Here is a 17817-nt window from a genome sequence, read left to right as displayed (position 1 = left end):
CTCCCTCTCTGCCTCTCTCTCTCTCTGCCCCTCTCTCCCTGTCTCTTGCTCTGTCTCTCTCTCTCGCTTTTTCCTTGGCTCTCTCTCTCTGTCTGTCTCTCCTTCTCTGTGTCTCACTCTCTCTTTCTCTCTCGGTTTTTCTCTCGTTCTCTCCCTCTGTCTCTGTCTGTCTCCCTTTCTGTGTGTCCCTCTGTCCCCCTCTCTCTCTCTGTTTCTCTCCCTCTGTGTGCGTCTCTCTCTCCCCCTCTGTCTCCCTCTATCTGTCTCTCTCTCTGTCTGTCTGTCTCTTTCTCTGTTTCTCTCCTTCTGTCTTTCTCTCTCTGCCTCCCTCTGTCTCTCTTTCTTTGTCTCTCTGTCTCTCTCTCTCCCCCTGCCTGTCTCTCTCTCTCTCTGTTTCCCTCTCTTCCTGTCTCCCTCCCTCTTTCTGTCTCTCTCTCCCTCTAACTCTCACTTCCTGTGTGTCCCTCTCTCTCTCTCTCCCTCTCTTTGTCCCCCTCTCTGTCTCTCTCTCTCCCTGTCACTCACTTCCTTTGTCTCTCTCTCTCTTTGTCTGTCACTCTATCTCCCAGTTTCTCTCTTGTCTCTCTGTCTCTCTCTCTCTGTCTCTCTCTCTCTCTCTCTGCCTCTCTCTCTCTCTCTGCCTCTCTCTCTCTCTCTGCCTCTCTCTCTCTCTCTGCCTCTCTCTTTCTCTCTGCCTCTCTCTCTCTCTGCCTGTGGTGAACCATCATTGGTTCCCACTGGATAGTACTGAGCCAGGGGCTGGCCAGTACTACAAGGATGTACATATGTTACTGTTGGATTGTGCTATTGTTGCTGTTGGGTTAGGGTGGGGTTGTTACACCTTTGTACTGTAGTGTTGTGGCACATCCCAGTCGGGCTCCGCCTCCTGGGAGGGGTATAAGAGTCCCTGCTCTGGCCGGGACCCCTCAGTCTGGGATAGTGTATATAAGTACTGGCTGCTTCATTACAGTAAATAAAAGCCTTTCATTTACTGAAGCCTCAAGCCTCGTGTCTATATTGATGTGCATCACTGCCTCTCTCTCTCTGCCTCTCTCCCTCCCTCTCTCTGCCTCTCTCTGTCTCTGCCTCTCTCCCTCCCTCTCTCTGCCTCTCTCTCTCTCTGTCTCTGCCTCTCTCCCTCCCTCTCTCTGCCTCTCTCTCCCTCTCTGCCTCTCTCTCTCTCTCTTTCTCTGCCTCTCTCTCTCTGTGTCTCTCTCTGTCTCTCTCTATCTCTCTCACTCTGTCTCTCTCTCTGCCCCTCTCTCTCCCTGTCTCTCTCTCCCTGTCTCTCTCTGTCTCTCCCTCTCTCTCTCTGCCTCCCTCTCTCTCTCTCTGCCTCACTCTCCCTGTCTCTTGCTCTGTCTCTCTCTCTCGCTTTTTCCTTGGCTCTCTGTCTCCCTCTATCTGTCTTTCTCCCTCTTTCTGTCTCTCTCTCCCTCAAACTCTCACTTCCTGTGTGTCCCTCTCTCTCTCTCCCTCTCTTTGTCCCCCTCTCTGTGTCTCTCTCTCTCTCCCTGTCTCTCACTTCCTTTGTCTCTCTCTCTCTCTTTGTCTGTCACTCTCTCTATCTTCCAGTTTCTCTCTCTGTCTCTCTCTCTCTCTTTGTCTCTCTCTCTCTCTTTGTCTCTCTCTCTCTGCCTGTCACCCCCTCACTCTCTCTCTCTCTCTCTCGTTCTCTCTGCCTCTCTCACTACGTTGGGGTCTCGTTCTCTCTCTCTGTTTCTCTCCCTCTCTCTCTCTCTGCCTGTCTCTCTCAAGACATCAGCTCTTGTCTTGGAGGGTCAGTGCTGAGGGAGCGCCGCACTGTGGGAGGGTCAGTGCTGAGGGAGCACTGCACTGTGGGAGAGTCAGTGCTGAGGGAGTGCCGCACTGAGGGAGGGTCAGTGCTGAGGGAGCGCCGCACGGTGGGAGAGTCAGTGCTGAGGGAGCGCCGCACTGTGGGAGGGTCAGTGCTGAGAGAGCGCCGCACTGTGGGAGGGTCGGTGCTGAGGGAGCGCTGCACTGTGGGAGGGTCAGTGCTGAGGGAGCGCCGCACTGAGGGTCAGTGCTGAGGGAGTGCCGCACTGTGGGAGGGTCAGTGCTGAGGGAGCGCCGCACTGTGGGAGGGTCAGTGCTGGGGGAGCGCCGCACTGTGGGAGGTTCAGTGCTGAGGGAGCGCCGCACTGTGGGAGGGTCAGTGCTGAGGGAGCACTGCGGGAGGGTCAGTGCTGAGGGAGTGCCACACTGTGGGAGGGCCAGTGCCGAGGGAATGCCACACTGTGGGAGGGTCAGTGCCAAGGGAATGCCACACTGTGGGAGGGTCAGTGCTGAGGGAGCGCCGCACTGTGGGAGGGTCGGTGCTGAGGGAGCGCCGCACTGTGGGAGGGTCAGTGCTGAGGGAGCGCCGCACTGTGGGAGGGTCGGTGCTGAGGGAGCGCCGCACCGTGGGAGGGTCAGTGCTGAGGGAGCGCCGCACTGTGGGAGGGTCGGTGCTGAGGGAGCGCCGCACTGTGGGAGGGTCAGTGCTGAGGGAGCGCCGCACTGTGGGAGGTTCAGTGCTGTGGGAGCGCCGCACTGTGGGAGGTTCAGTGCTGTGGGAGCGCCGCACTGTGGGAGGGTCAGTGCTGAGGGAGCGCCGCACTGTGGGAGGGTCGGTGCTGAGGGAGCGCCGCACTGTGGGAGGGTCGGTGCTGAGGGAGCGCCGCACTGTGGGAGGGTCAGTGCTGAGGGAGCGCCACACTGTGGGAGGGTCGGTGCTGAGGGAGCGCCGCACTGCGGGAGGGTCAGTGCTGAGGGAGCGCCGCACTGTGGGAGGGTCAGTGCTGAGGGAGCGCCGCACTGTGGGAGGGTCAGTGCTGAGGGAGCGCCGCACTGTGGGAGGGTCAGTGCTGAGGGAGCGCCGCACTGTGGGAGGGTCAGTGCTGAGGGAGCGCCGCACTGTGGGAGGGTCAGTGCTGAGGGAGCGCCGCACTGTGGGAGGGTCAGTGCTGAGGGAGCGCCGCTCACATGCTGGTGGGTGGGATCTTGCTGTGTACAGATTAGTTTCTGACTTAACAAACTAACTTGCGTCCCGTGCGATGAGATGTCGTGGTGGAGGGGAGGAGGGTGTCAGAAGTTCTGTACTACATAGCAACCGTGTAACATGAACCTATTTGCAAGGGAATCATTAGTAAACACAGAGATCTCGTATTACTGTTTAATTTATTCGTCACCTGGGCCCTGGACGCTTGCCAGGGACCCCATTAAGAAAATTAATAAAGGCACCTCGGATAGCGGGGGTCGCACACACCGCATGCTGGGCCGGGGAGCGAGGGGGGAGGTTAGTTGGGGAGGAATTTCAAGCGAAAACCTTTGAAACATCATCATTAGTTTGACTGTAGAAGGTTGAAGGTTGGACGGACTACCGGTCGCCACAGTAACGGGAGTCCGTTCTGCCAGGGCCCCGGCCTTCAACCCCAGAAGCGTTGGCGTGGGCCTGAGGCCTTCTCCTGCTCCCCGGCCTCACTGTCCGAGGTGGCGAAAATCTTGTCCGGCGACAGGACGAACATGTAGCACAGGTTGGCCACGAGGAGGGCAACGATGGGGAAGAACGTCAGGCCATAACCAAACCCCCGGAAAGTACTGCTAATGGCAAACGTCAACCAGTAGATCAATCTGAGCGAGGGGGGGAGAGAGAAGAGTGCGATGTTAGAGCCTCATTTAGACCAGCCATGACATATCGTCCCTCATTACCATCCACAGATGGTGCCCCCTTGTTCCCAGGACAGGTACAGCACGGGGTTAGATACAGAGTAAAGCTCCCTCTACACTGTCCCCCCATCAAACACTCCCAGGACAGGTACAGCACGGGGTTAGATACAGAGTAAAGCTCCCTCTACACTGTCCCCCATCAAACACTCCCAGGACAGGTACAGCACAGGGTTAGATACAGAGTAAAGCTCCCTCTACACTGTCCCCCATCAAACACTCCCAGGACAGGTACCGCACGGGGTTAGATACAGAGTAAAGCTCCCTCTACACTGTCCCCATCAAACACTCCCAGGACAGGTACAGCACGGGGTTAGATACAGAGTAAAGCTCCCTCTACACTGTCCCCCATCAAACACTCCCAGGACAGGTACAGCACGGGGTTAGATACAGAGTAAAGCTCCCTCTACACTGTCCCCCATCAAACACTCCCAGGACAGGTACAGCACGGGGTTAGACACAGAGTAATGCTCCCTCTACACTGTCCACCATCAAACACTCCCAGGACAGGTACAGCACGGGGTTAGATACAGAGTAAAGCTCCCTCTACACTGTCCCCATCAAACACTCCCAGGACAGGTACAGCACGGGGTTAGATACAGAGTAAAGCTCCCTCTACACTGTCCCAATCAAACACTCCCAGGGCAGATACAGCACGGTGTTAGATACAGAGTAAAGCTCCCTCTACACTGTTCCCTATCAAACACTCCCAGGACAGGTACAGCACGGTGTTAGATACAGAGTAAAGCTCCCTCTACACTGTTCCCTATCAAACACTCCCAGGACAGGTACAGCATGAGGTTACAGACAGAGTAAAGCTCCCTCTACACTATCCCCCATCAAACACTCCCAGGACAGGTACAGCACGGGGTTAGATACAGAGTAAAGCTCCCTCGACACTGTCCCCCATCAAACACTCCCAGGACAGGGACAGCATGGGGTTAGATACAGAGTAAAGCTCCCTCTACACTGTCCCCATCAAACAATCCCAGGACAGGTACAGCACGGGGTTAGATACAGAGTAAAGCTCCCTCTACACTGTCCCAATCAAACACTCCCAGGACAGGTACAGCACAGAGTTAGATACAGAGTAAAGCTCCCTCTACACTGTCCCCCCATCAAACACTCCCAGGACAGGTACAGCACGGGGTTAGATACAGAGTAAACCTCCCTCTACACTGTCCCCCATCAAACACTCCCAGGACAAGTACAATACGGGGTTAGATACAGAGTAAAGCTCCCTCTACGCTGTCCCCCATCAAATACTCCCAGGACAGGTACAACACAGGGTTAGATACAGAGTAAAGCTCCCTCTACACTGTCCCCCATCAAACACTCCCAGGACAGGTACAGCACGGGGTTAGATACAGAGTAAAGCTCCCTCTACACTGTCCCCCCATCAAACACTCCCAGGACAGGTACAGCACGGGGTTAGATACAGAGTAAAGCTCCCTCTACACTGTCCCCCATCAAACACTCCCAGGACAGGTACAGCACGGGGTTAGATACAGAGTAAAGCTCCCTCTACACTGTCCCCCATCAAACACTCCCAGGACAGGTACAGCACGGGGTTAGATACAGAGTAAACCTCCCTCTACACTGTCCCCCATCAAACAATCCCAGGACAGGTACAGCACGGGGTTAGATACAGAGTAAAGCTCCCTCTACACTGTCCCCCATCAAACACTCCCAGGACAGGTACAGCACGGAGTTAGATACAGAGTAAAGCTCCCTCTACACTGTCCCCCATCAAACACAGAATCTCAGAGGTTTTACAGTGCAGGGGGGGCCATTTGACCCATCTTCACTCCGAATGACCGTCTACTGCCCCCACCAACCCTGTGGATTATTTGACGGAACTCTGAAGAATGGGGGGAGGGGGGGAGGGGGGTCCCCCATCTCACGTAGGAATGAGATGGAGAATCTGGTGAACTGGTGCGGCAACAATAATCTCTCCCTCAATGTCAACAAAACAAAGGAGATTGTCATCGACTTCAGGAAGCGTAAAGGAGAACATGCCCCTGTCTACATCAACAGGGATGAAGTAGAAAGGGTTGAGAGCTTCAAGTTTTTAGGTGTCCAGATCACCAACAACCTGTCCTGGTCCCCCCCATGCCGACACTATAGTTAAGAAAGCCCCACCAACGCCTCTACTTTCTCAGAAGACTAAGGAAATTTGTCATGTCAGCTACGACTCTCACCAACCTTTACAGATGCCCCATAGAAAGCATTCTTTCTGGATGTATCACAGCTTGGTATGGGCTCCTGCTCTGCCCAAGACCGCAAGAAAATATAAAAGGTCGTGAATGTAGCCCAATCCATCACGCAAACCAGCCTCCCATCCATTGACTCCGTCTACACTTCCCGCTGCCTCGGGAAAAGCAGCCGGCATAATCAAGGACCCCCCACGCACCCCGGACATTCTCTCTTCCACCTTCTTCCGTCGGGAAAAAGATACAAAAGTCTGAGGTCACGTACCGACCGACTCAAGAACAGCTTCTTCCCTGCTGCTGTCAGACTTTTGAATGGACCGACCTCGCATTAAGCTGCTCTTTCTCTACACCCTAGCTATGACTGTAACACTACATTCTACACCCTCTCCTTTCCTTCTCTATGAACAGTATGCTTTGTATAGCACGCAAGAAACAATACTTTTCACTGTATCCCAATACATGTGACAATAATAAATCAGATCTGTGTACTCTATGAACGGTATGCTTTGTATAGTACGCAAGAAACAATACTTTTCACTGTATCCCACGACATGCGAGGAACAGATCCAGAGTACTTACAAAGAGAGACCGTTTTCAGAGAGAAAGATGGCCCAATACATGTGACAATAATAAATCAAATTGAAACAAAGGACTCACCTCGCGAGGGCAAAGAAGGCAGTGAGGAGTGGAAGGAGTTTTAGCACCTCCTGAGGGATGTAGGTGGCGAGGACCAACAGGTTCAGGAGGAAGAGGACCAAGAGATGGATGGAGTCCGTGACGAAACGGAGGTGGATCTCTACCTCCCGCTGTCGGGGCGCGAAGGGGTCAATAGAAGAGGAACAGCATCTGGCGAGGCCGTAGACGATGATACCTGTCAGTAGGGGGCGGTGCAGGGGGAGAAAGACAGGGAGAATTGGTGACTGGCTGTGGGACCTCACATCCCCACCAACCCTGGTTGCGTCGATCCCAGGACCACACATTGGCGCGTTGGGTGGCGGCACGGGTGAGACGGGGGTCGGGATTGGTCAGCTCCCATACTCCCGGGAAGTGGGCATCGCTGGGATGGGCAGATTGCCCCCTGAGGAGCCGCCATCTTGAACCTCCCGTTTGGGGTAGGTACACCCACATCGCTGTTAGGGAGGGAGTTCCGGGATTGTTATTGGACATCAGTCAGTCCCCGTGTGGGGTAGGTACACCCACAGTGCTGTTAGGGAGGGAGTTCCGGGATTGTTATTGGACATCAGTCAGTCCCTGTGTGTGGGGTAGGTATACCACAGTGCTGTTAGGGAGGGTGTTCCGGGATTGTTATTGGACATCAGTCAGTCCCCGTGTGTGGGGTAGGTACACCCACAGTGCTGTTAGGAAGGGAGTTCCGGGATTGTTATTGGACATCAATCAGTCCCTGTGTGTGGGGTAGGTATACCACAGTGCTGTTAGGGAGGGTGTTCCGGGATTAGTTATTGGACATCAGTCAGTCCCCGTTTGGGGTAGGTACACCCACAGTGCTGTTAGGGAGGGAGTTCCAGGATTGTTATTGGACATCAGTCAGTCCCTGTTGTGCGGTAGGCACACCCATAGCGCTGTTAGGGATGCCAGTCAGATTGCTGGAGGTCAGAGGTTACCTCCGGGTCCAAACACTGGGTCGGGTTAGCCACCATGAGGAATGTCAATGAATTGGGTCAGTGCTGAGGGAGCGCCGCCCTCCCTATCTCTGTAACCTCCTCCAACCCTCACACCACCTCCCTATCTCTGTAACCCCCTCCAGCCCCCTACAGCCCTCCCTATCTCTGTAACCCCCTCCAGCCCCCTACACCCCCTCCCTATCTCTGTAACCCCCTCCAGCCCCCTACACCCCCTCCCTATCTCCGCACCCTCCAACAGACCCTACACCCCCTCCCTATCTCTGTAACCTCCTCCAGCCCCCAACACCCCCTCCCTATCTCTGTAACCTCCTCCAGTCCCTACACCCCCTCCCTATCTCTGTAACCTCCTCCAGCCCCCAACACCCCCTCCCTATCTCTGTATCCCCCTCCAGTCCCTACACCCCCTCCCTATCTCTGTATCCCCCTCCAGCCCCCTACACCCCCTCCCTATCTCCGCACCCTCCAACAGACCCTACACCCCCTCCCTATCTCTGTAACCTCCTCCAGCCCCCAACACCCCCTCCCTATCACTGTAACCTCCTCCAGCCCCTACACCCCCTCCCTATCTCTGTAACCTCCTCCAGCCCCCGACACCCCCTCCCTATCTCCGCACCCTCCAACAGTCCCTACACCCCCTCCCTATCTCTGTAACCTCCTCCAGTCCCTACACCCCCTCCCTATCTCGGTAACCTCCTCCAGTCCCTACACCCCCTCCCTATCTCTGTAACTTCCTCCAGTCCCTACACCCCCTCCCTATCTCTGTAACCTCCTCTAGTCCCCTACACCCCCTCCCTATCTCTGTAACCTCCTCCAGTCCCTACACCCCCTCCCTATCTCTATAACCTCCTCTAGTCCCCTACACCCCCTCCCATCTCTGTAACCTCCTCCAGCCCCCTACACCCCCTCCCTATCTCTGTAACCCCCTCCAGCCCCTACACCACTTCCCCATCTCTGTAACCTCTTCCAGTCCCTTCACCCCCTCCCTATCTCTGTAACCTCCTCCAGTCCCTACACCCCCCACTATCTCTGTAACCCCCTCAGTCCCTAAACCTCCTCCCTATCTCTGTAACCTCCTCCAGTCCCTACACCCCCTCCCTATCTCTATAACCTCCTCTAGTCCCCTACACCCCCTCCCTATCTCTGTAACCTCCTCCAGTCCCTACACCCCCTCCCTATCTCTATAAGCTCCTCCAGCCCCCTACACCCCCTCCCTATCTCTGTAACCTCCTCCAGCCCCTACACCCCCTCCCTATCTCTATAACCTCCTCTAGTCCCCTACACCCCCTCCCTATCTCTGTAACCTCCTCCAGTCCCTACACCCCCTCCCTATCTCTGTAACCTCCTCCAATCCCTGCACCCCCTCCCTATCTCTGTAACCTCCTCCAGTCCCTACACCCCCTCCCTATCTCTATAACCTCCTCTAGTCCCCTACACCCCCTCCCTATCTCTGTAACCTCCTCCAGTCCCTACACCCCCTCCCTATCTCTGTAACCTCCTCCAGTCCCTGCACCCCCTCCCTATCTCTGTAACCTCCTCCAGTCCCTACACCCCCTCCCTATCTCTGTAACCTCCTCCAGTCCCTACACCCCCTCCCTATCTCTGTAACTTCCTCCAGTCCCTACACCCCCTCCCTATCTCTGTAACCTCCTCTAGTCCCCTACACCCCCTCCCTATCTCTGTAACCTCCCAGTCCCTACACCCCCTCCCTATCTCTGTAACCCCCTCCAGCCCCTACACCCCCTCCCTATCTCTGTAACCTCCTCCAGCCCCTACACCCCCTCCCTACCTCTGTAACCTCCTCCAGTCCCTACACCCCCTCCCTATCTCTGTAACCTCCTCCAGTCCCTACACCCCCTCCCTATCTCTGTAACCTCCTCCAGTCCCTACACCCCCCTCCCGATCTCTATAACCTCCTCCAGCCCCCTACACCCCCTCCCGATCTCTATAACCTCCTCCAGCCCCCTACACCCCCTCCCTATCTCTGTAACCTCCTCCAGCCCCCTACACCCCCTCCCTATCTCTGTAACCTGGGTCTGGCCAATCCCCCTCACATGCACATCTTTGGACTCTTGCACCAATGCTTCTCCCCGCGCCGTCAGGCTCTGCAGAAGAGGCTGGCTTACCCATCACGATGGGGATGGTGGCGAAGACGCCACAGCGAAGGGTGTAGATGATCCGGGTGGTGAGGTCGGGCATCAGTGGCACATCAAAGGGCAGGAAGACGTAGGCCCCATACAGGAAGCAGGGGTAGACCAAGAGGGCGCCCGCCAGTGCGGCCGTGGCCTTGAGGTTGGGGCGGGTACAGCGGGGGCAGGGCTGCCGCTTCACCGGCCCCGCCTCCACGTCCGACTCCGGCCACTCTGCGTCAGGGGGCGGGTAGCCCCGGGGGGCGCCCCAGCCCTCGTGCCCAGCGCACGCCAACAGGAGTGGCTGTCGGGCTAAGTTCTCGGCGTCGGAGATCTGGGCCTTCTCGGGGTCGGAGTGCCCGCCGTCTTCGGGGGCCGTGCCAACCACCTGCACCGCGGGGTCCACGATGACAACGGGCACGTTCCCCGCCGCCCCCTCCTCTGTGGAGAAGTCGGCACCAGGAGGTTCTAGCCAACACGCCAAGGGGGCATCCCCCAAGGTCACCATCTCCAGGCCGCCCTCCACGGCAACCAAGGCCTGCCCGTCCTGGGTGTATTCCAGCGTGTCCGTAGAGTGCAATAGCAAGCGCGTGTCACCATCCTCGGAGGATCCTGTACTCCGGGGGTGATCCGAGTCGTTCTGCTCCTCCTCCATGTCCCTCGCCACTTCCTCCTCGGGGCTCAGGCTCCGAGAGTCCACCTGGGCCTCGGACAGCGACCCCGACATGGCGCGCGGGCTCTGCAATCACAAACGCATCACAGTTTTATCTCAGCAAAACAGGCCATTGGACCCCAACAAACTGTTTGTTGTCCAACCTCCCCCTGCTCAGAGAAATTCTGGGAATTTAGCAGCAATTTAGCACGGCCAATCCAGCTAACCTACACATCTTTGGACACTAAAGGGCAATTTAGCATGGCCAATCCACCTAACCTACACATCTTTGGACACTAAGGGGCAATTTAGCATGGCCAATCCACCTAACCTACACATCTTTGGACACTAAGGGGGCAATTTAGCATGGCCAATCCACCTAACCTGCACATCTTTGGACACTAAGGGGGCAATTTAGCATGGCCAGTCCACCTAACCTACACATCTTTGGACACTAAGGGGCAATTTAGCACGGCCAATCCACCCTAACCTACACATCTTTGGACACTAAGGGGGCAATTTAGCATGGCCAATCCACCTAACCTGCACATCTTTGGACACTAAGGGGCAATTTAGCACGGCCAATCCACCTAACCTGCACATCTTTGGACACTAAGGGGGTAATTTAGCATGGCCAATCCACCTAACCTGCACATCTTTGGACACTAAGGGGGCAATTTAGCATGGCCAATCCACCCTAACCTACACATCTTTGGACACTAAGGGGCAATTTAGCATGGCCAATCCACCTAACCCCCACATCTTTGGACACTAAGGGGCAATTTAGCATGGCCAATCCCCCTAACCTGTGCATCTTTGGACACTAAGGGGCAATTTAGCACGGCCAATCCCCCTAACCTGTGCATCTTTGGACACTAAGGGGCAATTTAGCATGGCAAATCCACCTAACCTGCACTTCTTTGGACACTAAGTGGCAATTTAGCATGGCCAATCCAGCTAACCCCCACATCTTTGGACACTCAGGGGCAATTTAGCATGGCCAATCCCCCTAACCTGTGCATCTTTGGACACTAAGGGGTAATTTAGCATGGCCAATCCCCCTAACCTGCAGATCTCTGGACACTAAGGGGCAATTTAGCACGGCCAATCCCCCTAACCTGTGCATCTTTGGACACTAAGGGGCAATTTAGCATGGCCAGTCCCCCTAACCTGCACATCTTTGGACACTAAGGGGCAATTTAGCATGGCCAATCCACCTAACCCACACATCTTTGGACTGTGGGAGGAAACCGGAGCACCCGGAGGAAACCCACACAGACACGGGGAGAATGTGCAGACTCCGCACAGGCAGTGACCCGAGCCGGGAATCGAACCCGTTTCCCTGGCGCTGTGAGGCAGCAGTGCTAACCACCGTGCCGTGTCCTGCGGGCTGTGCACGGTGCTATACAAAGGCAGGGCTTTCGCTGTGGAGATCAGCGTGTTGTCAGGCTGTGCAAAGTGGTGAAACTGGCCCCAGTAAATAAGTACAATCACATGGTGAACCCTGGCTGTTTGGATATTATGACAAAGCGTCTTGGGTAAACTCCCCCGTGACATTCCGACTCAGGGCAGGGCAAGTGGTGATGGAGATTCTGACTTGTTATCTTGCTGAGATGTTGCCAGAACATTCTTACAGCGTGTTGAACTGGTTAATCCAGATACACGCAAAGCGCACGCTCCACAGAGAAGTTGCCCATTACCTCAGTCACTCACACGCCAACGTACGAAAGAAAGGTGTCTCTCTCTTCCCAAAATACCAAATTCACGGACACTACCCGTGGGAGCGAGTCCCACATTCTCCCCCCACTCCCCCCGTGGGGAGCGAGTCCCACATTCTTCCCCACTCCCCCCGTGGGAGCAAGTCCCACATTCTCCCCCACTCCCCCCGTGGGAGCAAGTCCCACATTCTCCCCCACTCCCCCCGTGGGAGCAAGTCCCACATTCTCCCCCACTCCCCCCGTGGGAGCAAGTCCCACATTCTCCCCCACTCACCCCGTGGGAGTAAGTCCCACATTCTCCCCCACTCCCCCCATGGGAGCGAGTCCCACATTCTCCCCCACTCCAGCGTGGGAGCGAGTCCCACATTCTCCCCCCACTCCCCCCGTGGGAGCGAGTCCCACATTCTCCCCCACTCCAGCGTGGGAGCGAGTCCCACATTCTCCCCCCACTCCCCCCGTGGGGAGCGAGTCCCACATTCTCCCCCACTCCCCCCGTGGGAGCGAGTCCCACATTCTCCCCCCACTCCCCCCGTGGGAGCGAGTCCCACATTCTCCCCCACTCCAGCGTGGGAGCGAGTCCCACATTCTCCCCCACTCCCGCGTGGGAGCGAGTCCCACATTCTCCCCCACTCCCCCCGTGGGAGCGAGTCCCACATTCCCCCCCACTCCCCCGTGGGAGTAAGTCCCACATTCACCCCCACTCCCCCGTGGGAGTGAGTCCCACATTCTCCCCCACTCCCCCCGTGGGAGCGAGTCCCACATTCTCCCCCACTTCCCCCGTGGGAGCGAGTCCCACATTCTCCCCCACTCCCCCGTGGGAGCGAGTCCCACATTCTCCCCCACTCCCCCCGTGGGAGCGAGTCCCACATTCTCCCCCACTCCCCCCGTGGGAGCGAGTCCCACATTCCCCCCCACTGCCCCCGTGGGAGTGAGTCCCACATTCTCCCCCACTCCCCCCGTGGGAGCGAGTCTCACATTCCCCCCATTCCCCCCGTGGGAGCGAGTCCCACATTCTCTCCCACTCCCCCCGTGGGAGCAAGTCCCACATTCTCCCCCACTCCCCCGTGGGAGCGAGTCCCACATTCTCCCCCACTCCCCCCGTGGGAGCGAGTCCCACATTCTCTCCCACTCCCCCCGTGGGAGCAAGTCCCACATTCTCCCCCACTCCCCCCGTGGGAGCGAGTCCCACATTCTCCCCCACTCCCCCCGTGGGAGCGAGTCCCACATTCTCACCCACTCCCCCCGTGGGAGCGAGTCCCACATTCTCCCCCACTCCCCCCGTGGGAGCGAGTCCCACATTCTCCCCCACTCCCCCCGTGGGAGCGAGTCCCACATTCTCCCCCACTCCCCCCGTGGGAGCGAGTCCCACATTCTCCCCCACTCCCCCCGTGGGAGCGAGTCCCACATTCTCCCCCACTCCCCCCGTGGGAGCGAGTCCCACATTCTCCCCCCAGTCCCCTATGGGAACGAGTCCCACATTCTCCCCCACTCCCCCGTGGGAGCGAGTCCCACATTCTCCCCCACTCCCCCCGTGGGAACGAGTCCCACATTCTCCCCCACTCCCCCCGTGGGAACGAGTCCCACATTCTCCCTCATTCCCCCATGAGAGCGAGTCCCACATTCTCCCCCCACTCCCCCTTTGGGAGTGAGTCCCACATTCTCCCCGACACCCCCGTGGGAGCGAGTCCCACATTCTCCCCCACTCCCCCCGTGGGAGTGAGTCCCACATTCCCCCCATTCCCCCCCGTGGGAGCAAGTCCCACATTCTCCCCCCCGACTCCCCCGTGGGAGTGAGTCCCACATTCCCCCCATTCCCCCCGTGGGAGCAAGTCCCACATTCTCCCCCCCGACTCCCCCGTGGGAGTGAGTCCCACATTCTCCCCCACTCCCCCCGTGGGAGCGAGTCCCACATTCTCCCCCCACTCCCCCCGTGGGAGCGAGTCCCACATTCTCCCCCACTCCCCCCGTGGGAGCGAGTCCCACATTCTCCCCCACTCCCCCTGTGGGAGTGAGTCCCACATTCTCCCCCGACTCCCCCTTTGGGAGCAAGTCTCACATTCTCCCCCAGTCCCCCCTTTGGGAGTGAGTCCCACATTCCCCCCCGACTCCCCCGTGGGAGCAAGTCCCACATTCTCCCCACTCCCCCTGTGGGAGCGAATCCCACATTCTCCCCCACTCCCCCGTGGGAGCGAGTCCCACATTCTCCCCCACTCCCCCCGTGGGAGCGAATCCCACATTCTCCCCCACTCCCCCGTGGGAGCGAGTCCCACATTCTCCCCCACTCCCCCCGTGGGAGCGAGTCCCACATTCTCCCCCACTCCCCCCGTGGGAGCGAGTCCCACATTCTCCCCAACTCCCCTATGGGAGCGAGTCCCACATTCTCCCCCGACTTGCCCTGTGGGAGCGAATCCCACATTCTCCCCCACTCCCCCGTGGGAGCGAGTCCCACATTCTCCCCCACTACCCCCGTGGGAGCGAGTCCCACATTCTCCCCCACACCCCCCCGTGAGAGCGAGTCCCACATTCTCCCCCACTCCCCCCGTGGGAGCGAGTCCCACATTCTCCCCCACTCCCCCCGTGGGAGCGAGTCCCACATTCTCCCCCACTCCCCCCGTTGGAGCGAGTCCCACATTCTCCCCCACTCCCCCCCGTGGGAGCGAGTCCCACATTCTCCCCCACTCCCCTGTGGGAGTGAGTCCCACATTCTCCCCCTCTCCCCTGTGGGAGTGAGTCCCACATTCTCCCCCACTCCCCCCGTGGGAGTAAGTCTTGCTTCCTTCTCCCCTATTCTCCTGAAGGTACAATTTCACCTGAATTCCTCAGTGAATTTATTAATGACTTTCTCCTACTACGGACCCTCTCTCAACCCCCCAGTGAGTTCTGGTCGCCCCTAATTCTGGAGATAACCTTTTTATCTCGAAGTTTTCCCCAAGTTTTGAGCCCTAGATGAGTTCAGGTCTGAATGGGAAGTTTTTCCCTCATGTTGATGCAGATCTCCCCCCTGCAGCGCCAGTTAATCTTTCACAAGCCAGCGACGTGTGAACTTTGGTCGTTTGCAATCAGAGCAATGTTGACCACTGGACGGTTGGCCAGGGGCTGGAAGGATCCTTCTGCAATTGGCTAACCCACGATTGGCCAATCGTGGCAAGGGCATGGAGGGGGCGGGGGGGGAGGGGGGAGGATGAACCAATCTGGGGCAAAACCGGTCTCAGGGAATATTCCTAAACCCCTTCAAACACGCAAGTTGCATGCCCGCAAGCATGATCCGGTGGAATGGAAGGACAGGCTAGTTTCTTTACACAAAGAAAGTAACTCCTACCTCAGTCCACCTGCGGGTTCTCTGGCAAGAGGCGGCCACCAGACTTTAATTAATCTGACTTCATTAAGTTGGAATTGGATTTAAATTAGACATCAGCCAGACTCGCTTCGTGATGTTAGATTGCAGTAAGTTTGGCAGGTTGACTAATCCTCTTTTCTCTCTCTCTCTCTCTCTCCCCCCACTGCCTCTGAGAGACAGTGTTTGGCACCTTACTCTTTGTTTCCAAGTCTTTGCTTCCTGGTGCACTAAAACCTGTCAGACAAGCGATCTTCAGAGAGGTGGGGCATGCACTTAAAGCAGTCAGGGGCAAGTCGAACGCTGGGTGAGAATTCCTCGGCAGATAAATTTGTCACAAAACTAAGAATGTGTCTATGGGAACGTCAGTTATTTGACATGATTTTTTTATTTGCTTATCAGTGTCACAAGAGGGCTCACGTCTACGGTAGCGCAGTGGGTTAGCACTGCTGCCTCACAGCGCCAGGGACCCGGGTTCGATTCCCGGCTCGGGTCACTGTCTGTGTGGAGTCTGCACGTTCTCCCCGTGTCTGCGTGGGTTTCCTCCGGGTGCTCCGGTTTCCTCCCACAGTCCGAAGGCGTGCGGGTTAGGGTGGATTGGCCATGCTGAATTGCCCCTTAGTGTCCAAAGATGTGTAGGTTAGGGGGATTGGCCATGCTAAATTGCCCCTTAGTGTCCAAAGATGTGTAGGTTAGGGGGATTGGCCATGCTAAATTGCCCCTTAGTGTCCAAAGATGTGTAGGTTAGGGGGATTGGCCATGCTAAATTGCCCCTTAGTGTCCAAAGATGTGCGGGTTAGGGGGATTGGCCGTGCTAAATTGCCCCTTAGTGTCCAAAGATGTGCAGGTTAGGGGGATTGGCCATGCTAAATTTTCCCTTAGTGTCAGGGGGACTAGCTAGGGTAAATGCATGGGTTTATGGGAATAGGGCCTGGGTGGGATTGTGGTCGGTGCAGACCCGATGGGCCGAATGGCCTCCCTCTGCACTGTAGGGATTCTATTAACACCGCAATGCAGTTGCTGTGAAAATCCCCTAGTCGCCACACTCTGGCGCCTGTTTGGGTTACACTGAGGGAGAATTTAGCACGGCCAATCCACCCTAACCAGCACGGCTTTCAGGCTGTGGGAGGAAACCGGAGCACCCGGAGGAAACCGGGACCTATTTTTAGAATCTCTCTCCTCGAGCCTCCTGTTACACAGGAGCAGGAGGAGGCCATTCAGCCCCTCTCTCTCCAGCCTGTTACACAGGAACAGGAGGAGGCCATTCAGCCCCTCACCTTGAGCCTGTTACATAGGAACAGGAGGAGGCCATTCAGCCCCTCTCCAGCCTGTTACACAGGAACAGGAGGAGGCCATTCAGCCCCTCTCCAGCCTGTTACACAGGAACAGGAGGAGGCCATTCAGCCCCTCTCTCTGAGCCTGTTACACAGGAACAGGAGGAGGCCATTCAGCCCCTCTCTCTCCAGCCTGTTACACAGGAACAGAAGGAGGCCATTCAGCCCCTCACCTTGAGCCTGTTACACAGGAACAGGAGGAGGCCATTCAGCCCCTCTCCAGCCTGTTACACAGGAACAGGAGGAGGCCATTCAGCCCCTCTCCAGCCTGTTACACAGGAACAGGAGGAGGCCATTCAGCCCCTCTCTCTCCAGCCTGTTACACAGGAACAGGAGGAGGCCATTTAGCCCCCCTCCTTGAGCCTGTTACACAGGAACAGGAGAAGACCATTCAGCCCCTCTCGAGCCTGTCGCACAGGAACAGAAGGAGGCCATTCAGCCCCTCACCTTGAGCCTGTTACACAGGAACAGGAGGCCATTCAGCCCCTCTCCAGCCTGTTACACAGCAACTGGAGGAGACCATTCAGCCCCTCTCCTCGAGTCTGTTACATAGAGACAGACAAAGGCCATTCAGCCGCTTTCAAGTCTGTTAAACAGGAACAGGAGGAGGCCATTCAGCCCCTCTCCAGCCTGTTACACAGGAACAGGAGGAGGCCATTCAGCCCCTCTCCAGCCTGTTACACAGGAACAGGAGGAGGCCATTCAGCCCCTCTCCAGCCTGTTACACAGGAACAGGAGGAGGCCATTCAGCCCCTCTCCAGCCTGTTACACAGGAACAGGAGGAGGCCATTCAGCCCCTCTCCAGCCTGTTACACAGGAACAAGAGGAGGCCATTCAGCCCCTCTCCAGCCTGTTACGCAGGAACAGGAGGAGGCCATTCAGCCCCTCTCCAGCCTGTTACACAGGAACAGGAGGAGGCCATTCAGCCCCTCTCCAGCCTGTTACACTGGAACAGGAGGAGGCCATTCAGCCCCTCTCCAGCCTGTTACACAGGAACAGGAGGAGGCCATTCAACCCCTCTCTCTCCAGCCTGCTACACAGGAACAGGAGGAGGCCATTCAGCCCATCTTG

At 57.1% G+C, this 17817-nt stretch overlaps 1 protein-coding gene across 1 annotated transcript; it reads right to left on the bottom strand.

Moving 5' to 3' along the window:
- Nucleotides 1-3161: 3161 nt before the first annotated feature.
- LOC144490182 (transmembrane protein 79-like) lies at nucleotides 3162-15762 on the bottom strand. The gene is made up of 4 exons (XM_078207986.1): nucleotides 15398-15762; nucleotides 9706-10447; nucleotides 6597-6810; nucleotides 3162-3633 (listed from the first exon to the last, which is right to left on the bottom strand). The coding sequence occupies exons 2-4, from the start codon at nucleotides 10433-10435 to the stop codon at nucleotides 3429-3431; spliced, it is 1149 nt and encodes a 382-aa protein (XP_078064112.1). The 5' UTR covers nucleotides 10436-10447; nucleotides 15398-15762; the 3' UTR covers nucleotides 3162-3428.
- Nucleotides 15763-17817: the final 2055 nt, after the last annotated feature.

This window comes from Mustelus asterias, unplaced genomic scaffold, assembly GCF_964213995.1.
Source record: "Mustelus asterias unplaced genomic scaffold, sMusAst1.hap1.1 HAP1_SCAFFOLD_2986, whole genome shotgun sequence".
NCBI lineage: Eukaryota > Metazoa > Chordata > Chondrichthyes > Carcharhiniformes > Triakidae > Mustelus > Mustelus asterias.
Note: the sequence above shows the minus strand (reverse complement) of the source record. Positions and strands in the feature narration are given on the sequence as shown.